The sequence below is a fragment of the Eubalaena glacialis genome, chromosome 4 (assembly GCF_028564815.1).
Source record: "Eubalaena glacialis isolate mEubGla1 chromosome 4, mEubGla1.1.hap2.+ XY, whole genome shotgun sequence".
NCBI classification, from domain to species: domain Eukaryota; kingdom Metazoa; phylum Chordata; class Mammalia; order Artiodactyla; family Balaenidae; genus Eubalaena; species Eubalaena glacialis.
Genome location: NC_083719.1, coordinates 126,957,228 through 126,985,213, shown reverse-complemented (window position 1 = coordinate 126,985,213; position 27,986 = coordinate 126,957,228). Strand labels below are relative to the sequence as shown.

At 52.5% G+C, this 27,986-nt stretch overlaps 1 protein-coding gene across 1 annotated transcript; it reads right to left on the bottom strand.

Moving 5' to 3' along the window:
• Positions 1-536: 536 nt before the first annotated feature.
• PPARGC1B (PPARG coactivator 1 beta) lies at positions 537-27,986 on the bottom strand. Its single transcript, XM_061188985.1, has 12 exons — positions 27,954-27,986; positions 26,992-27,165; positions 19,784-19,999; positions 16,720-16,836; positions 13,821-14,955; positions 12,856-12,892; positions 12,262-12,335; positions 10,335-11,115; positions 7,098-7,173; positions 4,939-5,060; positions 2,155-2,309; positions 537-1,217 (listed from the first exon to the last, which is right to left on the bottom strand). The coding sequence occupies exons 1-12, from the start codon at positions 27,984-27,986 to the stop codon at positions 1,117-1,119; spliced, it is 3,021 nt and encodes a 1,006-aa protein (XP_061044968.1). The 3' UTR covers positions 537-1,116.

The window sequence follows — 27,986 nt, the reverse complement described above, 5'->3', positions numbered from 1 at the left end:
CCACAGGTGTAAGCAAACCACAGGACCCCCTGGATCAAGACTGGTGCCAGAGCCTAAACTTGCCCCATGCTGATGAGGCAGCCATTGACTTACCCCCACAAAATGAGCCTGGAAGCGTCTAGCCTGTTGTCCTTTTTAGCTGAACCCACCTCTACCAGTCTTTGCAACTTTGCCTCTTTACCCTAGGATAGGCCCGGGCTGGGCCGTTCCTCTGTAGTCTCACTGGTCGTGGGACCCTGGGCAAGTCATTTCGCCTCTTGGGGCACTGCCTGGAAAACAGGAATAACGCAGCTCACCCCACCTTCCTTCCAAGGTCCGCAAGGATCTGAGCATTCACGGCCAGGCACAAATTCTAAGCGTGAGCTGGACACCAGATGAGGACTCTGATTGTAAATGGACCAAAACTTGCTCAATGAGAGACAAGGCAGCGCTCAGCAGAAGAGGCCCAGAAACCTCTCTCCATTCCTCCTAGCTGTGGCTGCATGCCACACCTCCTCGGTGGCCAGGCTTCCGGCCACCCAGCACCTCTGGGGCATTCTGGCAAAGGGAGCAGTGCAGCTCAGTGGCAAACACCTCACGACAGTGCATAGTTAAAAAATCAAGGAAGCAATACAATAATCCCAGGCACAGTACATCTGAGCCATAAATACATTAAGGATATACTTTTTTTTCTTCAATTAAAAATGAGTTTATAATCCTGATTCTATTCACAAGTAACGATTTCGTCATCACACACTACAGACAAGAAATGGTATGGTGAACACAGCTGCACGTCTACGAGGGGACGTCGGTCGGGGAGGAAGGGGAGGTGGGTGACGGACTCAGCGTCTGGAGTGCACCCAGGACAAGCCGTCTGAAGCGAGGACACTAATGTGGCAGTGGAACGTCAACACCATGGAAACTCACAGACAGAAGCAGCTTTGTTCAATGTAAACATTGATTTTTTTGTTTGTTTTAAAAGGACAGCAGTTCCAAGTCTCTCTCTCTCTCTCTCTCTCTCTCTCTCACGCACTCGCTCTCTCTCCTTCTCATATACTTAATTTCTTTGAAAACGTAAACATATTGGAAGGGCCTTGTCTGAGGTATTGAGGTATTCCTCGAAGGTTAAGGCTGTTATCAGTGCAGGCTCTGCTGGGCCTCCTTCAGTAAGCTGTCAAAATCCATGGCTTCGTACTTGGTTTTCACTGACGCAGGCAGGGCCTCTTCTGAATTAGAATCTGGGTGGGGGTGGAGGAGTCAGTGAGAGGGGAAGGCAGCGAGCAGCTCAGAAAGGCCAGCGGACCAGAAAATCTGCCGCCAGGGTCAGCACCACAGAGCAGATGCGGCCCGAGGCCTCAGAGAGCACCGGGCAGCGGGCAGCGGCTCTGCCCTCCTGCTGCGACACCTCTGCCGTGTGAGCAGCGTCTCAGGGCCTCGGCCGCCCTGGTTGTAGGATGGGGAGGCCTGAAGCAGAGTCCCCCAGAGCTCCTGTCCAGCTCCAAAAGCCTCTAATTCTACTTCCCTTAACAGTTTCTTGCCCATTAGGAAACCAGTGCGGAGGTCACATAAGGCAGCCAACGAAACTATGAATCCCTCAGCGCATGGCCAGGGAACTGGGTCCCCCTGGGGGACATGCAGTCAGGAGCACTGCCTGGCTGGGAACCTCCGAGGTCTCCTGACACTCAGCCCTGCACTCTGGAGGCTGCATCAGACTCTCCCCTACAAAGAACTCGCTCCTAAATGGTACTTTATCCTTCTTCATTGACTTGTCCCCAGATGGCTAGGCATGGTGACAATAGCTTCACTGCGGCCCATTAATGGACAAGGCTGCTGCCTGTCGGGGCCGCCGTGGATGCCCCTCAAGGGGGCAGGTCAGCTACTGGCCCTGTGAGGTCAAAGAGATGGTAGTCATGGTTCTGCCAGGTGGCTGTGAACACGAGATTGGACCTTCCAAGAGGCCACGAGAGGCTTCATCTCTTTGGTAGCAGTCCTGGCACAGGACAAGATGCACCAGAGGCCCGCCTCCGGGCCAAGTGGCAGCCAAGTTATACTCACCAGCACAGGGGAGTCTGGGTGTGGGAGCCGTGTCCAGAGGGGGCTTTAGGTTTCAATAAAGGAGGTCACTGCCCCTGACGTTTTGGGTCTGACTGGGATGTGCGGGGCCTACGTACTCACCGTAGTCAGTGTAGCGGGGCCAGCAGAAGTGCCGGAGCCCCCCGTAGCTCAGCTGGAAGGAGGGCTCGCTGCGTTTCCGCAGGGCAGCGCCGTTCCTCAGAGAGAGGGCGGCGTGCTCGGAACACCGGTAGGTGATGAAGCCGTACTTCTCGCCTCTGGGGGGGAGAGGACAAGGGGAGCGCGTCACTGGGCCAGCCAGGTCGACACCGTCAGACCACCCGCCACTAGGTGAGGAGCGGAAAGCCGCGATGACTCTCGCGTGGCCCCTCGATAGACACAGTGACAGTCACGGGGCTGACCTCCACGATGGAGTAATAGTAAGAGCAGGCAATTTACTGCATGTTTGCCCGGGGCTGGCCACCACCCATCGCCCCACACGCTTTTCAGACCCCCTGTGATGGGGGGGCTGTTGTCATCTCCCCCCTCCGGGGTGAGGAAACAGGCTCTGAGTTCAGAATTTGCCCAAAGACAGGTGGCAGAGCAGAGAAGTAAACTCAGGCCTCCCGCCATGAAAGCTGATCCTCTTCACACTCCCCTCTATTTCCCCCAGGATTCCCATTTTCTAGGATTTGCCACACCTATGTCCCCTTCCTATCAGTCCCGCACCCTTCAAAGCCAGCCTCAGCCAGCCCTTCCTTGGCTGCTAACTTGGCCTTCACCTTCCCTAAGATCGATGGTACTCCGTACACATCTCATCATTCATGGGAGACGCGTCGTGCCTGCCCGCTCAGCCTCCACTCCCCCTCCTCTGACAACAGCGCCCTGTGCTCAGCTGGGCTCAGGGCGCCAGGGTAAGTCACACAACGGTGGCCCTCCTTGGCCACAGTGATTTGTTCAAGGATGAACCTGTCAGCCAAAGCAGAACCCCAAAGACTCCATCCCACGTCTTTGCTGGAACCGTGAGGGAGACTCCTGCTTCCCCGAGTAGGAGACAAACTTAGAGCTGGAGGCAGCCACTTTGCTACCAGGAGGGAAGCCTGCCTGAGAAGGATGCTGAGGTGAGGGGGACCTAAAGTCAGTTCTACCCCTGACTCATCAGTTCCACACACAACAAGAGGACGAATCCCGACCTACCCATCTGCCAGACAGATTCCTCACGGACAGCGACCCTGTGGACCCTCCTACTACTCAGCACAGGCCTAGTGACAGCAGATGCCTTGTAAACACTCAGCTGTATCACATTTCCTGACACCTCTCTGAACCAGGCCGAAGTTGGGACCCTTCTGATTCTTTAAATGTCTGAGACTCATGCATGCTTTTTAAATCTTAACAAATAGACCCATCTCCTTAGAGATTAATTTGATTGCTTTGTTTTTACAGGTTATCTTCATTTGACATCCTGAAGACTGCACAGAACTTAAAACAGTTCTATTTGCATAATGACTTTTTAAAAAAATTGTGATAAAAACACATAATATAAAATTTACCATCTTGAAGTGTACGGTCCAGTTGTGTTAAGTTTGTGTGACGGATCTCCGGAACTTTTTCATCTTGCAAAACAAACTCTGTACCCATTAAACAACAACTCCCTATACCCCCTCTTCCCAGCCCCTGGCCACCACCATTCTACTTTCTGTTTCTATGAATTTGACTACTTTAGATCCCTCATGTAAGTGGAATCACACAGTATGTGTCTTTTTGTGACTGGCTTATTTCACTTAGCATAATGTCCTCAAGGTTCATCTATGCTGTAGCATGTGACAGGATTGATGCCCATCCTTTTTTAAGACCGATTAATATTCCACTGCATGCATATACATTTTGTTTATCCATTCATCTGTCAACGGACACTTGGGTTGTTTTCACCTCTTGGCTATTGTGAATAATGGTGCTATGAACATGCATGTACAAATATCTCTTCAATATCTTCCTTCAATTCTTTTGATTATATACCCAGAAGAGGAATTGCTGGATAAAATGGTAATTCTATGTTTAATTTTTTAAGGAACCTCCATACCGTTTTCCACAGTGGCTGCACCTTTTATATTCCCACCCATAGTGCGCAAGGTTCTAATTTCTCCACATCGTCACCAACACTTGTTATTTTCTGTAGCCACCCTAAGGGATGTGAGATGTGTAATGATTCTTATGCAGAAACTATTTTCTCGCTGAAGTGTTTAAAAATTATTATTAAATTAGAATTTTAAAAACTTAATAACTTAGTTTGCAAGTATAATGGGAGATACTTTAGAATTATTTCAAAACCGACAAAGCTTTGACATCTAAGTTGTGCATTTATATGCAACCTATTCTTGCAGATCCCCTGACAGATGAAACACTGCTTCCCCAGGTGAGTGAGACACCTGGGCCGCAGCTGCAGAGGAACAGAGGGATGGAGCAGCATGGGGCTTGCAGCGAAGTAAGACTGCAATGCAAGCGTGCCTTCAGCCACCAGGAGCTTTTTGCAGCCCTGTACCAGGGTCTAGGATGGAAAACCAGAAGCTGACACACGGGCTGCAGATCTGGCTCTGCCACTAGGTAGCTGTTCAGTTAACTTCTCTGAGCTCCCCAGAAAGGAGAGCAATAGAAAGAGTAAGAGTGCATATGTCACAGGCAAGTTGGAAAGTTAAGTAAAAGAATGCATGGAAATTGGCTCACACTTTAGCAAATTATCAGTACATGTTCCCTGCTATTACTGGGTTGCATGATGGTTACCGGTCCTTCCTTCCCCTGCGCTGGCGGTAGATTTGCTCTGCAAATCTTCTCAGGCATCTTTTATGCTTCCAGACCTGAATTGGAACCTCTGTGCCCTCCACTCCCCTCCTCTGAGACAGCCTGACTCACCTCTTGCTTCTCGTGAGCACCTGGCACTCCACAATCTCGCCAAACACCTCGAAGCGCCTCTTCAGTTCACGGGAGCTCATGTCACTGGAGAGGTTTCGAACGTACACCACGCGGCCTTCACCCTGCCCGAGGGGGACACAGAGGGACCCGTCATCATTGCCTGGCTTCCTGGAGCCCCCTTGGTGGCGGGCTCCCGTGGAGTCCTCGTCCCCAGTCCACATCACCTGGCTAAGCAAGCGACACCAGCTGGGGCTGGAGTCAGAGAGAGGACAATGACGGTCGCTATCCCAGAGGACCTGCCTTGTGAGAGGAGGGGGCTGTTTAGCATCGGATGGGGAAGTAGCCCCAAAGGAAGCAGCTGCTTACTTGAAGGGAATGAGCAGAGACTGGGCGGAGACGGGAGAGGGAGCCATCACTACTGATGTAACTGCACACTGAGTAGCTTCTGTATTTGTTTTGAGTCTGACTTTTTCTGGTAGTGGGGGAGGTCCGAGGATGGTAATGGATGAGCACTGGGGGCCAGGTCACTACGGGTTAGAGTGGGCTGGGAAAAAAGCAATGGGACAGGGGCATAGGGCTTGGAGCCACCATCATCTTTGGTTTTGCCAGGGTACTGTGTAGACACTGTGACCAAGAGGTGACCTTCAGGTGAGCTTGGTGCCAGGCCCCTAGCACTGCCCAGCAGGGGGAGGGGAGGGGGAAGCCCGGCTGGAACCTCCCCTCCTCCTCTACCATCTGTGATTGGAAGTTAAAGCCACAGCTATTGGAAGAGTGGCTTTGATTTGCTGGAGAAACTCCAGCTGTGCTCCTGTGGGCAAAATCACCAGGTTCTGGTTTAGATGGGCTTTCTCCGGAACAGGTAAAGGCCTGTGATTCTCCAGCCATCCCCTTCTGCGCCACTGAGGGCAGGGAGAAAAGCACGGGCCCGCAGTCCACAGCAGGGCGCTGCTGTACGGTCACAGGAACTGTGCAGGTTCCCTAGGATGGCCTAGGTTCAGCTGCGTGTAGCAATGTCCTCCCCCAGCCTCCTCCAGCACCTTGAATTCACAAGGCTCTTTCCTGCCTCTGCCCCACTGTCTTCCAGAATCTTTGCTTCATTGGCTCCTTTCATCCCTTGGGGCCCAGCTCCTTGAAGATGCCCCTCCCAGACGACCATATAAATACATCCGCCCCACCAGTCAAAACACGACTGTTTCAGACATTTTAGTCATGACGTGATTAACTTCATAGTGCACCTCCCAATCTGTAATTACAGTGTTTATTGCTTTGTTTATGAGTCTGTTGTCTCTCTCTCCCTTCTGGCCCAACCATGGGAAGTGGGGACCTTGTTTGTCTTGTTCACTCTTGCCATCCAGCGCCTAGAACAGGGCATGTCACAACTGCTGAATGGTCACACATGGATTCCAAGAAGACGCTTCCACATGGTTTTAAGTACCTGCTTCGAGACAGCTGCATGCGTACCTCTGGGGTGTGCATACCTCATGTGTTCCCTTCCCTGAAGCATCCTGCTGGGGGGCAGTTGGTGGGGAGGTAGACAATCCAGTGAGAGTCTGTCTGTCTGTTTGTGCTTCTGTCTTACTTTCCCTTCCCTCCTTTCTAAGTGATATGGAGGAGGTGAGTCCAGCTCCTCACTGCAGCTTCCTGATGAATTTTCCCTACGGGGTGCTTTGCAGTGGGTCCACCAGGCACAGCCTGGCCTCTGGACTAACTCTGGGAGAAGATTAGGGAGACGGATCAGGAGGAAGGGACAGTCTCTCTTGGTCCCTTAGCCCCGATTGCACCAGGGGACCCTGTGTACAGATGAGTAAACTGAGGCTCAGGGAAGCTGGGGAGCAACTGACGGTCACACCGATGTGGAAGCAGGGCCGGCTCTGCTCCCCCATCACCGCCTGCCCCCCGGGCCCTGTCAAGCCTCTGATGCTGAGCCCTACATGCTCACCAACTGCATGCCTCCCAGCCAGTCCCTTGGCTGCATTTTGCACGGTGTCACCTTTGATGCCCTTTGGTGACCCCTGTGCTTTTTTAAATGAGAGAAATATCACCATCTCCTGCAGGCCACAGATGATCTCAAAGGGCTTCAGGTCTACAAAGCCCTAGCCCTTCCTGACGCCCCTGCTCATCCCCATTCACTCTGGGCTCTGGGGCCCCATTTCACTTACAATGGCCTTTTCCCGCCGCTTCCTGGTGTGCCGGACACTTGGCGTTCTGTCTGAACACGACCCTCTGCTCTCACATCTGTCAGTGAACAAGCAAAGCAGAGGCACTCACTCTCGGCAGGAACCACAGGGGGAAGGACTTGCTCAGGGGGCAAGGGATGCTTCCTCCGCTTCTTTCGGACTCGTTCATGAGGGCAGAACTATGAGAAGGCCCTCCTGAGGGAGCCCGGCTTTCCCCCTCAGCGGTGACCGCCCGGGGTCGCCTGTGGGTCTGAACACGTGACCGACACGCCATACCTCCTGCCAGCTTCTGGGATGAGATCACTGAGAACAACCACCTTGCTAATCATAACCCTTGTGAACCTTTCTGTGCCAACGGGGGTGGAAAGGCCCTCTCGCTTCATTATGGTATTTGACCTGATGAAAAAAAAACCATCCTCTGAGGTCTCATGTTTCCCCACTTTCCAGATGAAAACCCTGAGGCTCAGGTTCAGTATGAAATTCGCGCAAAGCTAAAAAGTAAGGAAGCCAGAGCTAGTGGGAGGTCTGCTGATTCCAGACCCACTGCTCTCCCTCCAGTGGTTGGAGCCTGGCCAAGCAGGAACCCCAGCAGCCATCACAGCCCCCAGGTCCTGGGAGCCAGCGGGCCAGTCAGCCCAGATGCACAGCCTGAGAGGCTCCTGGGTGCCGCACGCCTGCGCCCTCCTGACTGTCTGCGCACTGCCCTCTCCTCCTGAGGGCCAGGCTGCTGGAGTGGAAGGAGCAAGGCGTGTGGGGCGTGGGTGAGTCCCAACTCTGCCACACGCTGTCTGCGTCCTTGGGAATAAAGCAGAGGATGAGAGCAGGGGCTCCGGAGTCAGAGAGCGCTCCAATGCTGACTCTACCACCTCCCTGCTGGTGACCTTGGGCTGGCTACTTAAGCCACCTCAGCTCCAGTTCTTCACCTGTAAACTAGGGAGAATCAATTGTATTTGTCTCCTAGGCCATTTGGGAGGATCAAATCAGAACATGCCCATAAATGCTTAGCCCAGGAACGGCTCGATACTTGCTGGCTATATTTTTCTATTGAACGTCTTTGAGCCTCAGCTTCCTCATCTATAAAATGGGGATAAGAGGCAGACGCACCCTCCAAGTGCACCTGTGAAGCTCACATAGGGTAAAAGAAAGGGATGTGACTTGCCAACTTTAAAGTACTATACAATAATAGTACCATCATCCATTTGCAATGGAATTGGCAGCCTCCCCCCATGAAGAGCTGAGAGTGACTGGAAGGCTTGTTAAACCAGCTCAAAGTGCTTCCTGTTGACTGTTGTTTGGTAGCAGAAGCACAGGTAAAGAAATGCTGGTCTGGAGAAGACTGATGACTAGTTTACCAGGTTTACCAGCTACCAAGCTCTGCCAGGCAGCTGAGCAGAAACCAAGTTAACCAATTAACTTTCTCCAGTGGCAGAGAAAGCCAGCCCTGAACTTGGCCCAAAAGGGAGAAGAGGGAAAGGAGAATCCATGGGGGTTTCGAGAGAGGCCCCCAACTCTTTGCAGACAAGCCCATGGGTACAGGCCCTGAACAGCTCAGGAGGGGAAGGAGGCCGAGAAACTCCAGCTCCTGCCTTGGGGGATGCGCTTCAACAGGACAAGAACTGTAGTAGCTTCTGAGCAGATGCTGCAGAGGAAACCGCCTAACGAGAACACAGGTGGGCTGGCTCACAGCGACCCCTGGAGAAAGGAGAACGGAGCTGGAAGGAGTGCTCAGAGAGGTCTGACAGAAGATGGCTCTGACTGATCGTCCTGGCTTATTACGTAGAAGGGCTTTTAGAGAAATTGCTCAAAATAAGTTCATTTCGAGTGACAGATAGTTCAGGGCTTCAGCACGTTAGTGTCTGGGGAGTCCACAAATCCCCTAAAATTGAATGCTCAGTTAGACGTCTATGCTCATTCTAATGGGGAAAGGAGGCTTTGCTTTTAATCAGATTTTCAGTTAAGAGCTACTGGTATAGATAAGGAAATATAAAGCGGAATTTTCCTAAGAAAAGGTATCTTTCTAGTACCTGAATTCTGCTTCTCAGAGCATGGCACTCTGGCAACGTCATCATTCCCTGGGAACTTGTTAGAAATGCAAATCCTCCACCTCCACCCCCAGACCTACAAAACCAGACACTCAGGAGGTGGGGCCCTGCCATCTGCGTGGTAACAAGGCCTCCTGGTGACTCTGCACTGCTCTGGACCCAAGAGCACCATCTGGTGGTCACTAGGGTGCATCTCGGGCAGAGGGTTTGGGACCTGCACCCACCCTCCTCAGGCCTCCCCCAAGAAGAGCCAGGTCCTGCTGTGAGCAGGGAGAGAAGCAATCTATCTCCACCAAAATATGCCAAACTTCCATTCTTTCTGCCCAGCCCCCCACGGCATTCTGGACAAGCTCCTTCTACAGTCCGGTTCAGTGAGCAAAGATGGCACGAGCAAACAGGCCCATGACACATCATCCCTGTGCGAAGGTAAAAGAGCTCCCACGGGGGCAGCTGACTGCCGGAAGACACTGTGCAACTCAGCAGCACTGAGAAATGGGAATGAACCTTATCATTGCTTTAAATCCCGGTATTTTTTTTTTTTTTTGGAACATAGATTAGAATTATGCTAATCTTTCTTTCACATGTAAACATCACATAGGTATTACACTGTGTGGGTATACTGACCCTTGAACAACATGGATGTGAACTCTGTGGATCCACTTACATTGGGATTTTTTTCAACAGTAAATACTACAGCACTACACTGTCGGCAGTTGTTGAATCTGCGGATACGAAGGAACCTCGGATAAGGAGGGCCGACTATAAATTACACCGGATTTTTGACTGTAAGGAGGATTGGTGCCCCTAACCCTCGCCTTGTTCAAGGGTTACCTGTGTATGTTTACACAAAAACCTATCCGTTTTACAAATATAAAAACAGAAACAGATGAATAAGGGGCAAGTTCATTTAGATATCAGGCCAGAAAGTGGGTTTTCTTCCTCCCCCGAGGCCAGGAGATTTGGGCCACTCCTGACTGCCACACAGCAGGCTTTGCTTGGATACAGGACTTGCCCACAGCTCCCCAAGGAGTCCACCTCCAGGGCCTTCGACCAGAACACTGACCACACAGGGGGACGCAGCCCCAGTTTCAGGGCTCCTCTCTCCCCTGACACCCCTGAAACTGGGGGGGTCCTCAGTGGTCCACCATCCGTCCTGAGGCCACCCGTCTATCCATACCTGAAGCTCCTTCGTGTGGCTGGTGACCGGGAGCGGCAGGACGAGGAGCCAGAGCTGGAGCGGCTGCGGGAGCAGAGCTGCCGACTGGCCTTGCTTGGTGGGCTCTGGTAGGGGCAGTGGTCAGAGCGAGGGGGACTGACCCCTGAGTCCTCTTCCTCGTCGTCCTCCTCGTCGTCCTCCTCTAGGAGGAAGTTGCTCTCGCCGCTGCTGCTGCTGTCCTCAAAGACGGTGTCGTACTCGGGGCTCTTGCAGGAGGCCAGGTCTTCATCCTCCAAGGCTGTCTCCAGGAGGCCAAAGTGCTTGGTGAGGCTGGCGCGGATCTCGTGGTCTCTCAGCAGCGTACTGTCCTTGGTGGGGGCACCGACATCACAGCTCCCGCCTTCCTCCCTGCCAGAGGCCTGTGCCTCAGCCCGCGGGGCACCTTGCTGGGGCCAGTCCTCGAGGTGGACCCCAGATGGCTCCCAGGACCTCAGCACCTTCCTCTGCAGGGCGCCGTCGGGCTTGAGCACCTGGCAGTAGTCGTGGTCTCCAAAGGAACAGGAGAAGGGGCGCTTCTGACCAGCCTGGGAGGCTGGCTGGGCTGTGGCATGCCGCAGGTGGGACAGGAGCTCGCTCCGCTCTGGGTGCTTCTTTGGCAGCTTGTGGGCAGCCTCTGCGGTGGCCCCGAGCTGGGGAACCTCCGGGGTGGGAGCTATGTCTTCGCCTGGGCTGTGCTTGATGTCTGGCTTGAAGGGGTCTTCCTCTGTGGGCTTGTACGGAGGTGTGGTGGGTGGAGTGAGTCCTACCCAAGCAAGAGGAAACACATGTGAGGCAGAGACAGATCACTTCTCCAAGGAACACTGAAACCCTAGTTTGGGATGGCAGAGAAGTAGCATATGTGTCACCACTCCCCAGATCCAATGGATGGCAGGCATCACTAATCGATCACTGCACTGCTGACTGAGCCTGGACGTAGCCTGGGACTCCTTCTCACACAGTCCATCAATAATTTTTCAGAGCTGGCATGTGATGAAAGCCATTTGCCATCCCTTCTGTAGTCTGGCAATGGTAGCCAAAGCCTCCAGATCATCCAAGATCTCTCTTCCTGCTCCACATCCAATCATTCCACGAGCCCTCCCAACTGGTCGTTCCAAATGCCTCTGAAGTCTCCCAGGGTGCAGAGGGGGCAGGCACCATAGGTAAAATTTCCCACCTGGATTTGACCACCACAGTGACCTTAGTGGTCCTGCAACTGACCTTGGACTCCACCGTCCCCCAGGCATCAGCCAGAGAGCTCTTCCTTTCTGGTGCTCCTGAAGCCCACAGGATCTAGACGAACCCCTTCGGCCTGGCATTCCTCTCAGCCTTTGGTGGTTGTGTTTGCCTGACCCCCCAGTTCTGCCACAGAGCAACACTGGGTGGCCAGTCTCCTCTGATGCACCTATACTGCCGTTCCTCTGTGCCTCTGCTCATGCCAATTCTGCGGCCGGGGATACCCTTCCCCTTTTTTTTTGTCTCTCCAACTTCTATGCATCCTGCAAGCCCAGCTCAAATGCCTGCTGCTCTGGATACTTTGTGAATCTTCTCAGGCCACATCCTGCCCCTCCCCACTCTTCCCCTTCCTCTGTGCTCCCAGAGCTCTTGCACGGTCTTTGGAACAAGCGCATATCATACAGTACTTGTCATGGTATGAGTCTGTCGCCCACATAAGACTGTGGGCTCCTTCAGGGGAAGACACGTGTCTCTTTTCATGTCAGGTCATGTGCCAACTGTTGGCAGCTAAACAGCTGAGCCTGGGCGCTGACTCTCCTTATAACGCCCTCAATGTGTAGCTCAAGACCCGGCGTAGCCTGTGCAGCGGTGGCAAGGAAGGCTTGATGGGGTACTCCCTAACTGCCCAAGGGGCTGCGTCCCCAAGGGCACCCCACCAGCTGAGCCCCCGGCTCACCTGCCGTGCCACAGAGCTCCACCGTCAAGGTCTGCTCGAAGCTCTTCTTGCCAAAAGGAGGGTCGCCAGTGGGGCTGGGGAGCACAGGAAGGAGAGAAGTCAGTCAGCAGCAGGCTCCACCTCCCCGAGCATGGCAGGAAGGCAAGGGGACATTGTGCCAGACCCTGGCTCTGCTGCCCACGAAAGCGATGCCGGGGGAGAATTTTCAGGGGAACTCTCTCCTGGTTGTTGGAGGAAATCAAAGCTGTACAGCTCTTTTAGGAGACACGGGAGAGACTTGAGGGAGGTGGAGACAGGACAAGCATTGTCAGCCTCCTTATTTTATGATGGAACACCTGAGGCCCAGAGAGAAGAAGACACTTGCCCAAAGCCACACAGCATTGTCAACTTTTCCCCATGAAATTCTCCATCTTTCACCTGGGCCTGCTTCTAAAAACAAACTCCCTTTCAAGGGAGCCCAGATCCTGGGAGTCCCATATGGCAATGAGGGCAGGGGTGTGGGGACAGGACCAGGCTCAGGGGCCGATGAACCACCCTACACCCAACCAGATAAGGTCTCCTGGAGTCATAAATCAACAATTTCTAAAAATCTACCTTTGCGACAAGGCCAGCATGAGGCACCTGGGAGAGTCTGAAAAGAAGACAAAAAAGAAAAAAATGAGATTTTCCCCAACATGGCATGGCTAGCAGACGCTTCCCTCTGAACTTCATCGGTACCAAGCACAGCTTCTTTCAGGCGTGTGACCCAAAAGCCTCTGCCACTTTTAGGGACTGGCAGGGACAACTCAAATCCACCTTCATTCCCCCAGACTCAGCAACAATAACAGCTGGCGGATCTACTGATTCTGCAGAGTTGATGGGCACCAGGGCGACCCCTTCTGGCCAATCAGTGTAGCACAATGGTGAAGCATTCCAGCTTCCAAGGCCAGTGGCTGTGGGCTCTGCCCCAGACAGATGCAGGACTAACTAGCTGAACCAACCATTAGCTATCTCTGTGCCTTTGTTTCTGTGTCTTAAAATGGGAATTATAACAGCACCCACCACACGAGCTTCCTGTGAGGATCAATGGGGATAATCCGTGTTAAGTCTTAGACCAAGCCTGGCATAGCGAGGGCATAACAGATAACTGCTGTATTATTATCCCCACTATTGTTACCATTTAAAATGCCACTTCATTGTGGAGCTGAATTTATAGACTCACACCCTCCATCACACTGCTACCCAGGAAGTCTTCTTTAGAGCACTTATCACAATTTGTAATCACTTTTCCTTTCTTGCTCACTTTTTGACTGCCTGTCTCCCCCACTGAAACACAAGCCCCAAGAAGGCAGGCATCTTGCTGCTCGTTCATTAAGGACGCCTGGCCCATGCATGATGAGAAACTCAGAGATGTGAAGGAGGTTCCTGAAGATCTGCCCAACTAGCCTACTGTATAGGAAGGGAAGCTGAGAGCCAGAGAGGGAGAGGGATTTGCCCAACCCAGGGCTCCTGGCTCCCGGGCAGTGGGGTCTGCCACACCCCGGCCCTGCCCTCTCTCTCAGACCACCGACTCTGACTACCTCCAGAAGAGAGCTGCAGACAACTGGGGTCCTCGTCGGTGTCCCCACACCCGCTCTCACAGGGGCTCTCCAGAGCTGGGATCTGGGGTCCCCGTCGGAGCTGCTGGTCTTGGCCACTGTCCTCGTCCGCGGGGCTGCCCAGCTCCTCCTCCACGTCGTAGGCCTCAGGGGCCAGGCGCAGCGAGGGCAGAGCCCCTTGGGGCTCCGCGGGGACCATCGGCTCATCGGTGAACGTCAGCCAGGGGCCCAGCTCCGGGTTCAGTCTCCTGGAACGCCGCACGGGGCACACGGAGCTCTCCTGCTTCCTCCCCAGCTTGGTCCCCGGCAGGCCCCGGCCCGGCCTTTTCCGGCCCCACTCCTCCTCCTCCTCTTCCTCTTTTTCTTCTTCTTCCTCCTCCTCTTCCTCATCTTCCTCCTCAGGCTGTAGCCTGGCCAACCGGCCGATGTGCCCTTTCACCTCCAGCCGCAGCGGGCGCAGGCTGGGTCTGGGCCCCGAGCTCTGGGGTGAAGCCGCGACCCGCACCTCCTCCACGGGGGAGGGGTGGCCCGCAGAGGCCTGGCTGTCTTTGGGCCTGGGCCGGGCCCGGGGTGTGAGGGAGGCGTAGACAGGCGTGGCCAGGCGGTAGGGTTTGCTGACATCACAGAGGATATCTTGAGCCAGAAGTTCCCTCAGGATGGAGAACTCAGCCCAGGTGGCTTTGGAAGGGTGCTGGCACCGAGGCCGGGGTCTGACCTGCTTGGCGGGGCTGCTGCAGGGCTGGGGGGCTGGCTCTGGGGCCTGTGCGGGCAGCTTCCTCTGGGGAAGGCAGTAGGTGTGCATGTAGCGAATGAGCTGCACCATGGCCTGCGTGTCCTCCTGGGAAACCTGGGCGCCGGGGTCTGCCCTGCCCGGTGCTGGGGAGTCCCAGGGAGAGGCTGGAGCCGGCTGGGGACTCGGGCAGTCCTCACCCGCCTCCTCATCCTCCTTGGCAGGGACCCAGGGACTCAGGGGTGGTGGTGGCTGGAGGACCCTATCAGGGGAGCGGGCTTTAGCCCGGGGGCAGGACGGCACCGAGGTGAGGTGCTTATGCAGCTCTGTGCAACTCCGGGTCTGAGACTGCATCATGTGGGCCTTCCTGTCTTGGATGCTGTCCATCTGGAGAGAAAAAGAGGCCAGAGTGAGGAAGGAGAACCACACTGCTTTTCCCTGCTGCCCACCCCTGCAGCCACTGGCCAGGCCCAGCGTGCCTCACCTGGATCGTCAGAATTGCCAGGTTTCACCACCTCATCCCCAGCTTCCAGCACAGAGCCTGGCACTTAGCAGTGCTCAGGGGATGAGGAATGAAGGAATGGCCAGCCTCCTAACAGGTCTCCTAGCTATGGATTTCGCCTTTTCTAGATTTACTGCCAAAGCCCTGCTCTGAATACCCCACTCCCCTGCGCGGAGCCTTCAGAGAGAGCGCCAGGAAGTACATTAGTGGTTGCCTGGGGCTGGGCGTGGGAACAGGGATTAACTGTAAACAGGGACACTGGGGATCTTCCTGGGATGATGGAAATGTTCTAAAACTGGATTGTGGTCATGGCTGCATGACTCTGTAAATTTACTAAAAATCACTGAATCATACTTTTAAAACAGGTGCCTTTTATGGTATATAAGTGGCACCTCCATAAAGCTGTTAAAAAAAGAAAAAGAACAATTCAGTATCTTCCCAGTACCCGTGGGGTAAAGGGGAGGCCCCCTGGCCAGGCGTGCTCTGCAATGTAGCCCCACCCGACCGCTGTCTCCAGCCTTATCTGCCCCCACTGGTCCACACAGGGGCTTTGCTCCCAGTGCAAATGTCTCTTTGCTGGGGCTAGACTGGCTATCAAGGGTGTCTCACACCCCTGATGTGCCCCCTAGCACTCCAGAGGGCAGGCTGGCTCAGGAAGGAGCTTAGCTGCTGCCCTGTTGACAAAATGGAATATGAGGGATGGACCTCTGTTTTGGGAGGTCAGCCAGGACAAGTAGGGAGGGGGCACAGGGACAGGGTCCACCCCCCAGGGGAGCCCAGGCAGGGGACAGACTCCTACACAGAGCCACTGTCTGAGAAAGATGCCATCCTGATTCTGCCCCGAGGGGTGGGATTGTCCGCAGCAGTCCCCTGCAGCAGTGTCTGGGGACAAGAGGGGAAGGCTGGGTGCAGGCTTTGAGTAACAGGAATGCTGGGAAATTACCTCTGAAACCTCTCCTTGGAAGTCTCAGAAGATGGAGCCCAAGGAGGAAAAGGGACTTGCTTCCCTCCTGGGTGTTCAAGATAGAGCTTTCAGCTCTCCGATGGCTCCCCCCAAGAGAAATCCAAACTCCTTATGGTCTCCATGGTACCAGTGAGGACCTTATGTTTCATTCTGTCACCTCATTAGCATAAGCTTCCTGAGGACAGGCCACATCCTCCCCGTCCCTGCTCTAACCCAACATCTAACACAGTGCCTGGAACACTGAGGTACAGTTGTCTCTTGAACAATGTGGGGGTTGCGGGGGGTAGACCAGCCACGCGGTGGGAAATTCACATATGACTTCTAGTCAGCCCTCAGCAGCCACGGTTCCTCTGCATCTGTGGATTCAACCAACTGCGGATCCTGCAGTACTGTAGTATTTACTACTGAAAAAAAATCCACGTGTAAGTGGTCCCATAAAGTTCAAACCCATGTTGTTCAAGGGTCAACGGCACATGAACAAGCCCAAGGCTCTTTCTAGAACCCCAGACTGGCCTGGGTCTCAAGCAGTGCCCAGCATATCATGACAAGGATTGTGTGATGAGCAAAGAGGGAAGCTGGAAGTGGATTGAACTTGATGGCCTCTAACAAGAGTGGAAAGGTGCACATGGCCCTCCCCAGAGACCCCCAGAGGCCTGGGTGGGTCTGGGGGCATGTGCAGAAATACCTTGACCCAAGGCCGCTGACTTCTGGACCTGAGACCTGCCTGGCGCCAGGCGGTCCCTTCCTTCTGGCTGTCAGAGGTCGAGGTTGGGTAGGACGTGGCGAGAAGGAGTTTCTGCAGCTGTGGGAGGAACAGAGAGGAGAGGAGCCGGGGCTGAGCTGCAGCCAGAGACACGGGGAGGCGCACCTCAGGGAGAAGCCTGGCCCAGAGCCAGCCCCTCAGGACCAACCACACCCTGACCCCATCATCACAGGACCATGGCGGAACACAGGGAGGGCACTTAATGACCTAGAATATGTTCCCAATATATTAAGTACAGAAAGCAGGTTGTCTAACAATCCCAAACCCATACAGGTATCCCAACAAAATGTAAGTCCTTTTGAGAGTTAATAACCTAAGAGGAATATCTGTGATCTTGAGAAACCCAAACAGATGCTGGGTGATGTCTACCCATCCTACTGTTGAAATGTGATGCACACACTCGATTGGGACATTCTGCATATACTCGTAGTACACATACACCACTTCCTGTGACCTTTCATGAGGTGGGATTCAATCATACAAGAATATATATATACACATCACTTCCAACCCAGCCAGCTGTTTTCACACAAGTGGAAGCTTCTTAAGCTTGTCTGGCTTTTCTAAATTTTCTATAAAAGTTGCTGAGCTTCTGTACCCGGAGGAAAAGTGCTCAGTGTACCCCAGCCAAGAAAGCAGGGAGCTGAGTACGCCTGGGGGTTTCGCCGGGGATCCTACCACAGCCAAGGTTGAGAACAAGTCAAGAAGCATGATGGGCTTTTGCTACAGCATCAAGTGTTTCCTCAAGGGACATGACCCCTAGGAGGATTGCCAAAGGCCACTCGCCACTCCCCTAGGAGCTGGATGAGGCACACCACCCTACCTAGACCCCAGACCAACACACACATCTGTGATTCTCTGACGTGGACAGGAAAAGATTCTTAGACCAGAGGCAAGGGACCTGGTTCTGATTCAGTTCAATCCCAGCTCACTGTGAGACCTTGGGCGAGTCCTTTCCCTCTCCCAGCCTTGAGAAAGAGGGAAAGGACTGGGAGAAACCAGCCTTGGTTGGTTTCTAAGAATATGAGAGAAGCTACTGACCTCAGAAAAACACACATATATGTAGAGGTCCACTGGTCCCCATTAGTCCAGAGGTAGACTCTCTGGGAACCATGTCTCCAGGTTAAGAACCGGGTGTCTGTATAAATTCTCAGGGCCTTTCTAGAACTCTGTTGGTATGCGGGGAGTCTAGATGGTGAATCTGTTTCCTGTGTGCCTAGCCCAGTGCCTGAAACAAAAGTGCCATCTAAGGCATGAGAGGGAACAACCGGTGACCAGCAAGGGTCACTCTCTACCTCTTCCAGGGTGGTCCCTCTCCACAGTCCCATACAGAATTCCTCTGGTTCCATGACCACCACCACCAGTTGTGCTGGGACTATCATTCAGATAGCACTTATTGAGCCACTTCTTTGTACCAGGCACTGTTCTAAGTTCTTTATATGTATTAATCTGCTGCACTCCTCCCAATCACCTTTGAGATAAGCACTATTATTAACCCCACCTTACAGACCAGGAAGCTGAGTCAGAGAGAGGCTAGGTGCCTAAGGGACACATAAGCATTCATTGGTGGGGCTGGGAATCAAACCCGGGAGGTCTGATTGTAGTCTGAAAGGAAGCACAGCGCTTATCAGCAGGAGCCACAATGTGGGACTGAACGTGTGCTTGTATCCGGCACACATAGGTGCTTACTAAATACTTCACACTGCTTTGGAGAACTTGCAGGCAGTGGGAAAGAGGGAAAGGGGTCCTGGACCAGGAGTCAGAGTACCTGAGTTCTAATCCTTACTGGCACACCAACTTGCTGTGTGACCCTGGGAGAGGCCCTCCCCTCGCTGGGCCTCAGTTTCCCCAGAGTCACACTTTATGGTCACCAAGGGCCTGCCTGGCACTAACTCTTCACGACCAAAGACCCCTTCCACCTCCAACAGGCTCTGATTTTCCAGCTAAGTCTCGCCAGCCCCTAGGAGCTACAGTGTCGAGGTGAGGAGCCCAAGACAGATAAGCTGTTCTTCACAAGCCAGGACATCTGGCTTTCTGGTGCCCTAAGCCTGAGTCAAGGGCAACTGCTTTCAGCAACTTCTGAGGTCCCGAACCCTTTGGAATCTGAAAAAGCTGAGACCTTCTCCCTAGAAACCTGCAATGCCATGTGTACGTTTCTACATTCCACGGACACTCAGGTAGCATTTAACTTTTGCTGGTGGAAGTACGAACCGGTCCAACCTCTTTGGAGGGCAAACTGGAAGTATTTGTCTAAACTGAAAAACCACATATCCTACGACCAAGGAATTCCTTTTCTAGGAATGTATCCACTTACAAGTGGCAAAGGCCAGTAACAGGACACAGACTGAAGCAATGGAACAATAAAGGAGTTGAAACAATGTACATATCTGCCAACCAGGGAATTGGTTAAAGAAGTATGGTACATCCTTATGAAGGAACACTATGTAGCCAACAAAAAGGATAAAACAGAGATACCTCTGTTCATTTGAAAGAGTTCCCAAGACACACAATTCACTTGAGAAAAGCAAGGTGCAGGGCAGTGTATAATGGAGGCTTCCTTTTGTAGTTAAAAAGAAAAGTGGAAGAGGAAAGTCACACAACAGATCAGTAACCATGGTTACTTCTAAGGAAGGAAAAAACAATTATGAGATGGGTAAGGAGTTTTTGCTTTTAACTATCCATACTTCCTGCTTGAATTTTTACTGTGTGTATATGCATAATCTTTAGGAAAATGTTTGCATTTAATTTCAAGGGTTTAACACACACTTAGGGTCAATCCACGAAATCCCAAAGGGCCTACAGTGTTGCAGGCGAAGCCCAGGGAGGCCTCCCATGGCCAGTCCAGGCTGTCTGTCCTGAACCCTTGCCAGTGATGCACGGAGACCCCTGCAGGGGCTGGAGCTGGTTTCCCAGCACCCACCACCTCTACCACCAGACACCACATCTCAAGCCACCACCATCACTTCAGTTGGAAACAGATTCTCACCAGCGAGAGCTCATCCACTTCAGGGGCCAAGGCTGGGGCCCTCTCCAGGGAGGGGCTGGGGGGCGCAGATGAGGGGACAGGAGAAGCAGAAGCGCAGGAAGGTGCGTCTCCATCATCCAGGGCTGGGAAGGCGGCCAGATGCACAACATCTTCAGGGATGTCATCCAGGGTTTTGGTGAGTGCTGCCAGGAGGGCCTCATTCTCACTGTCGATTATCTGCAGTGAGCAGAGAGGCAGAGAGGGGACACGGTTAGTCAACGCCTTGGGCTCAGCGACTTTGTGTAGAAATCTGCTCTGTACACACAGCTGCACTGCCATCACCCTCCCGCCAAATCCACTCAGATCTTCTCAGTTTGCTGGGACAGCAGATGCCCAAGAAATGTGCTATGGACTCCAGGAATCAACGAAGTTTATGAGCAGGCAGCAGGTGGAAACGGAAAGGGGCTTGGCCTAGGAGCCCCAGTCTGGACTCTGCTGCTCATCAGCATGTGACCCCAGGCCCAGGGCTGTCCACGTGAGGGACGCCCGTCCCCTCCTCTAAGGACAGCCGCTTCAACCACGACCTCCTGCGTCTCTCCCTGGACAGAGCCCTGAGGCTGGTCTATGCCAATGGTAGCCCCAGGTCAGTCTCTCTGACCCTGGGGCCCAGGCAGGTGGTAGAAAGGCTGGAAGCTTCAAGGTTCACCCATGACAGTGAAAGCAGAGCAACAGGAAAACAGCTACCATTCCCCTGTGGGTTTCCGGGGCTTGCTGCCTCATTCACTCATGGAGGAGCAGTTAGTGCAGTGGCTAGGAGCCTGGGCTCTGGAACTGGGGCTGAATCCCAGATCTCACATTTATCAACTGTAACAACAATACCTACTTCATAAGGTTATTGTCAAGGACTGAGTTAACATATGTAAGATGCTTAGAAAACAGTGCCTGGCACCTAACAAGTACTCATTACTACTATTACTACTACTACTACTACTACTACTACTACTACTATGATTCCTGCTATGATGGTGATGATGATGATGATGATGGTGATGTTGGTGGTGGTGCTGATGATGGTGGTGGTGGTGGTGGTGATGATGATGGTGATGATGTTGATGTTGATGGTGATGGTGGTGGTGGTGGTGGTGGTGGTGATGGTGATGGTGATGGTGGTGATGATGGTGATGATGATGGTGGTGGTGGTGATGATGGTGATGTTGGTGGTGGTGGTGATAGTGGTGATGTTGATGGTGGTGGTGGTGGTGGGGATGATGGTGGTGGTAGTGGTGGTGATGATGGTGATGACGATGGTGGTGGTGGCTGTGGTGATGATGATGGTGGAGGGGGGGATGATGGTGATGATGATGTTGATGGTGATGGTGATGGTGGTGGTGGTGGTGGTGGTGGTGATGGTGATGGTGGTGATGATGGTGATGATGATGGTGGTGGTGGTGATGATGGTGATGTTGGTGGTGGTGGTGATAGTGGTGATGTTGATGGTGGTGGTGGTGATGATGGTGATGACGATGGTGGTGGTGGCTGTGGTGATGATGATGGTGGTGGTTGGGGGGGGGGATGATGGTGATGATGATAATGATGGCGGCAGTGGGCAATTCCTCCCCCGCCTCCCTTCTCCTAGCACATATGTACTGAATGGCTACTCTGTGCCTGGTGTTGTCTGGGCACTGGTAACACAGCATCCCAAGACTGGTACAGCCCCTGTCCTCATGGAGTTTACCCTCCAGTGGAGAAAACAATTAAATAAGGAAACAAAATCAGATCATTTCAGAGAGTGAGAAAGCCTGGGAAAAAAATAAAAGGAAGCTGTGATGGAGAATAAGAAGGTGGTGAAGATTCATAGGCTATTTACAGTGGTCAAAGAAGGCCTCTCTGAGCAGCTAATACTGAAACTTAGGCTTGAAAGATGAGAAGGAACCAGCCAGGCAAAGAGCTGAGGAAAGAAGATTCCAGGCAGAGAGAAAACCTAGTGCCAAGGCCAGGGACAAAGAATTTGGCTGATGAGAGGAATAGAGAGGCTTTGTAAATACTGCCTCAGGTAAACCCCACAATAACCTCTGCGGGGAAGGATACTATTCCCATCACCATTTTGCATTTGAGGAAACTGAGGCTCATAGAGGTTGACCAACGTGTCCTGGGTACGTTGCATTCATTCACACAGCAAATCCAGGGCAGAGGCAGGGCTTATACGGAGCACAGCACACACACATGAACCAAGAAGCTTCCTTCCCTGATGTCTCAGACATAACACGAGGGTCAGCGTGCACACTCCCAGCCCACCGACAGATACCAGCCCACCAGCCCTGGGGCACAGAGATCACACTGCTATTAGGTGAGGCACCAAGCGCCTCATTCAGTAAACCCTGGCTGCTGGGCCTGTTCTGGCAGGAGGCAATTCTGTCACATGATGCCTTCCCCAGCACTCTTTCCCATCCCAGGTCAGGATGTTTATCCTTTCTTCAGGAAGTTCATTCGAAATACACATGTCGTGACGGCCTTTTGGCTGCACGAAATCTGTTCCAGGCCTTGCAGCCGGAGCAGCAGCTGAGTAATTCGAAGGGGGTACATGGGGAGAAGAGAAAAAATGTGTTTGTAATTTTGGAACAGAGCTAAGAATAAAAGAAAAGGTCAAAAGGTTTTGGTTGAGCCTGACCCGGGCCCTGGGGATGGGAGTCCAAGGGCAGATCCAGGCCCAAGAACTCTGGTTCGGGAATGCAATCGGGCTCAAGTGGCAGCCCCTCATCCCCATCCTCAGGCCAGAACCCCAACCCTGTGTTCCCAGAGCAATCTGTCCAGCCTGATGGGGAGTTAAGATCTTGGGACCTGGGACTCAAGGACCACTCTTGGGGCTGACCGTGGCAGCAGCTCTGCCACTGACAGGGTGATCCTGCGCAAGTCATTTCCCTCTTCAAAGCCTTGCTGATTTCCGGTAAACGGGAAGACAGGATCCCTGGTTGGCTTCCCTCCAAAGGCTGCTAGGAAGGCCAGTTTGGAGGCAGTGACACAAGGGCTCTGTGCAATGTTCCTGGGTCTAGCTCAGTGCCTGGGGCATGGGAGGCTCCAGGCAGATTTGCTGAATGGAAGAATGAGTGAACCAAACAATGAACTCTGACCACTGGGGAGAGACTGAGATTAGAGTCTCAAAAAACAGATTCTAGAGGGAAGTTATTCACAAACGATGTCATCAGCACTGGATGGAATGAGGGTTCCCTCTTTCACAGGGAGAGGAGCATGGCCCAGAGATATTCTGAATTATCACAACTATCAGAGCTGGAAGGGCCTTCAGGGATCACATAGTGACCAGGGATGTCAAACATGCAGCCTGCGTGCTACTGTCCCCATCCCTCCCCCCCACCCCGCCATGTCGCTAACCAATGTGGCTCTTGTTCCTTCCACCTTTCTGAACACAACCCTCCAGGCAACACTGCCGATACATCTCAGTTGGAACTCATGGGGAAGCCTATTTGCCATTCTTTTGGGGGTGGGGGGAATGAAGGTCCAGGAAAGAGACTTGCCAAGGTCACACAGCAAGTCAGGAAGGGCTGGGGAGGATGGTCAAGGACTTATTAGGTGCCAGGCACGGTGCTGAAAGGAATGCCAGATGGCAGAGACCCCAAGGAGCCCCAATAGGTTGAGTAAAAACAAAATGACTGACAGAAGGTCTCCTCGCTCTCTCCTCAGCCCTCCCTGGGCTGCTCCAGCTCTGGAATACCCAGGCAGGGTTGTGGGTTCTGACCCTGTCTGGGAAGAAAGTCCATTCCTGCCCTCGGCATCGTGCCATCAGCGCCCTAGGATAATACATCACAGGGAGCCATGCCGCCCCTCTCCTCTTCCCGGGCCCATTAGCTCAGCTCTCCCGGCTCCACTTAGAAACAAAGCGCAAATTAATGGAGAGTTGATCAGCTGAGGAAGGGATATTAATAGACTTGGCTCCACCCCCAACCTTCCTGCGCTCTCTTAGGCTGAAGGAAAAGGAACCTGCAAGAAACCTGAGGGAGAACGCTTCATTCTGAGTGCCTAGAGGAGCTTGAAGGAATGACACAGAACAGAATTTAGGCTATCAGGGCCAGAAGAACACTCAGAAATCGTCTGCCGTTCCAGGGCTCAACTGGGGTGCAGGAAACCCAGGAAATCAGTTTCCCTTCCTTTTTTCTGCGGGTGGGTCCACAGATGTCATCAGGGTCTAAAAGGACCCAGTGACTCTCTCCCTACAACAGATTAAGAACCACTGATCTGATCCATGCTCGTTCTTCATTTCTCACCTGGGGAAACTGAGGCCCAACAGTGAGGCGCTACTAGCCCAAGGCCACATGGCACATGGTGATAGAACCAGACACCTGCTTCCTCCAAAAATACTTACTAAGTTTAGCCTATTGTGACCCTGGCCCTAGGACTCTGGGCACACAGAAACGGAAGGCGCTGTCCCTGCCCCCAAGCAGTTGTCAACTCTTGTAAGGGTAGCTGTTCTCCACTCTCCCTGTCTGTTTCCATAGTGATGGTACCACCTGACTTGTGAGAACACGACTCGGACACAAGGCAGCATGGCTCTATGACTGCCACTGGTCAGCTAAGGATTCTGTCCCAGTTAGTGGCAGAGGGGGTATTAGAACCTCTGGCCCCTGTATCCCAGCTCAAGGACTCTGGAATGGGTCGTGTCTGGTCCTTGGCAGGAAGGAAACTATTACAATCAGTTTCTTCATTCAACACATATGATTGAGTCTTTTCGATGCGCAAGGGCCCCACAGAAAAACAAAACGCTGTTTGTCCTCAAGGAGCTCGAAGTCTGAAGGTCACAGGCATGCACATACACAGGATGGGAGCCCAGAGAGGAAGTGACTGACCACCTGCCTTAAGAGGGGCTAACATGACAGCTGGGTGTCGAAGGATTTATTCATATGATAAATATTTTTTAAGCCCCAAGAAAGTGCCGGGCTCCATGCAGAGCCCTGGGGATATAACAATGCACAACGCTGTATCAGCCCCCAAGCTCAGGGGGTTTATGATGGGGGAGGGGGGGAGGGAGGAATCAGGCACTAACCACATAATCACCGCACAGAGGCGCACCGGTGTGTAATGGGTGGAGCAGAGGTGGAGTGCGGGCCATGAAGGGGAGAGGGGCTGGGTGGGCAGAGTTCTGCCTCAGTCCTAACCATCTGTGAAGATTCTCCTGCCTTCCTTGTTGTGCTAAGAGCCGAAGGGCCATACCAAGGCTGACTTGTGTCTGAGACCATTTCATGCACATTGTAGGACCTTGGCAGGAGCTTACTAGTGGGTCTGGCCAGTCTCTGAGTAGGTGAGGCCTGTACAGTTTAGGTGGGGATGGTCTCCCCGCAGCATCTAAACCCCTCTCACTCATCAGCTCTCCATAACCTGAAAGCATTTCCTGGAAGTTGGCCCCCTCTGAGGGAGGGGGTAGCATAGCGTAGTTAACCCCATTGTTGTGAGAAAGAATGGAGGTCCTGGAAAAGAGCCAGAATTAGAGCCCAGCCCTCCTGATCCTCATAGGGTTGGCAAAGAGGTTATACAACAGCGAGGGGTTTGGGGTCCTGTGTTAGAGTCTACACTCTGACCCTTCCTAACTGTATGGCCTTGGGCAAGTTACTTAACCTCTCTGAGCGTCACTTTCCTCACCCGTAAAATGGGTTACTGATAGTTTTTCTACCGACAGGTTAGAATAATCTTGGGAAAAATCCAACTCCTTAACAAGGCCCGGAAGAGCCTGCATGATCTGGCCCCTCCTAGCCCACCTCCACCCCCCAACTATTTCCTGGCACTTTCCCCTTAGCTACTGCTCCAGCCCTTTGGGTCCCAACACAGCAAGCTTTCCTGCTTCCTGGCTCTGTGATCATCACTCATCATGTGGCTCCTCCTCCTCCTCCTTCAGCTGAAGCATCTCCTCCTTGGAAAGGCCTTTCCTGACCACCCAGCCTTTAGATGCTCTTCTCATCCCAGGTTTATTCTTACTGTGCCCATGTCACAAGTGACCACTCTTTGTTTATGTATTACCTGATCTAGGGTCAGTCTTCCCTCTAGACCATAAGAGTCCACTGTTGAACACAGTGTCTGACACATACAGGGAGCTCCATAAACATTTCTAGAAGGAATGATACAATCTGTCAGGAGTACTATTTGAGATGATGCTCATGGCACACTGACTTGGCACATGGTATGTTATTATTATTGTTGTTGCTATTGTTATTATTATTATTATATTGCCAGACATCAACATCATCATCATCATCCTGCCAGACAGACACAGGGAGCTATGGCTTCTTCCTCCAATCTTTATAGGGGAGCATATTTCAAGGAAAGAATAATGAGTCCAAATGTACCCATCACCCAGATTCAACGTGGGCAATCATATTTCACTTATTACCCTCCATGCCATGCACCCACACCCACAAACGCAAATGCATGTAGGGATTGCTTTATTCTGATGCAAATCCCAGACATCACATTACCCCATGTTCGAGGGCTTCTTAAAGGAAATGTGCCTCCAAAGCTGAGAACAGAGGCAGATGCATAGATATGCACTGCGGTTCTTGGCACTGACTCTTTTTAAAGAACCTCTAGGCTCCAATTGAAAAATGGAGATAACTATACTCCTGTATGTGAGTTGTTAAGAAAATTAAGTGAGTTAATATACACAAACAGGGACAGTCCTGCCACAGAGAATGTGAGTCATTCCCATTATGGCGTCAGCATGAGAATGTGAGTCATTCCCATTATGGCGTCAGCATGGTTATAAAGCTCTGGTTCAGGAGGCAGGTAAACTGGGTTTAAATCTAGTTCAGATACCAACCAAGTAAATCACCCTAGGCCCGTGACTAAAGTTCTTCAAGCCTCAGTTTCCTCATCTGTAAAATGGGGGAATAATCTCACCTGCTTCACAGGGTGGGCATGAGAGTTCAGTGTGACCATACAGGGAAGGGAGGCCTTGGAACCCGCTCTGGCTCACAGAGGGACTCGGTTCTGACTGGGGGCATAGAGAGAGCAGCTCTTCCAAGCCCTCACTTCCCAGGGGCGATAACACAGCCTGGCAAGTGGGCAAGAGTTGCCCAAGATCAAGTGCAGACCCGGGACAAGAGACAGGGTCCCAAGAGCTTTGGTGGATGAGGAGACTTCTTTGCATGAGCAAGTATAGAAGAAGATGGCTCAGGGCAGAGCCAGGCTTTTAGGGGCAGAGAGAAGCAGCGAGGTTCCGGGGGGCATACCTGGAAGAGCTCCGGATCGTCGGGGCTGTACTGGCTGGGTTCGGTCTCGGAGTTCTCCGGGCGCCACTGCAGCTCCTCAAAGCAGGTGGCCGAGTCAAAATCGCTGGCGTCCAGCTGGGAGAGGTCTAGCTCTGGAAAGTCAGCGCAGAGTTGCTCCTCCCCAGATCCCCCGCCCTGAGGAAACAGGAAGGAAGGAGGCGGGTCAGAGCTGAACTTGGTTAGACCCCAGCAGGGACCCTCTTACTCAGGATGCTGCCAGTCTGAACCTGTGGCTGCCTTTGTCCGAGGCCCGATTTTGCCAAGCGACCAAGAAATGTAAAGCCGCATCCTCTTGGAACTGTTGAACCTACCATGAGCTAAGTCAGGCCCTGGCAATACAAATCCCCCTTCCTGCTGCTCCGTCCCCGCCTCCTCTGCACTCCTATACACCCCTCAAAGCCCTGCCCACATAGCACCTCTATTCTCTTACCAGAAATATTTTGTTGAAAACTTTATTACAACCTATAAATGGAGATCTATTCCTTTACACAACTGCTTCCACCTGAAAGGGGATTTCCGGAAGGCAACAAGCCCTCTATATGAATAATGAAACAACAAAAAGCAATAATAACAAGAGATGACATCATTGAATGATTGCTGTGTTTTGGAAGAACACTCACCCATGTTCCCAGGAATATCTGTAATGTCTAAAGTGTGGAAGACCACCCATCAGTAGACAATAGGTAAGTAAAGCTATAATCACCTATATCATAGAACAGTGCTGTTGAAAAGAATGAGGCCATTATGTATGTTCTCCATGGCATGTTAAATAAAATACTAAACTGCGGAATATCAGCAGGTAAAATATTACCCCACATGTGTAAAGAGAATGGGACAGACTCAAGCTACACATTTCTCACGATAATACATATGAGAATACTGTGCCAGTACACAGGAAAAGGTCTAGAAGGCCATAAACCCACCTGCCAGTGGTGGGTTGGGTAGAAGGGAGTCAT

What these genes read in the sequence shown, in the direction of transcription:
- PPARGC1B (XM_061188985.1), bottom strand. Translation starts at nt 27,986, where the DNA reads ATGACTCCCTTCTACCCAACCCACCACTGGCAG. An exon ending in GTCAGCGGCCTTGGGTCAAG is followed by an intron (nt 14,956 to 16,719) that starts GTATTTCTGCAC and finishes TTTTCTCTCCAG; the next exon opens with ATGGACAGCATCCAAGACAG. An exon ending in TCTGCAGCTCTCTTCTGGAG is followed by an intron (nt 12,893 to 13,820) that starts GTAGTCAGAGTC and finishes TCTTCTTTTCAG; the next exon opens with ACTCTCCCAGGTGCCTCATG.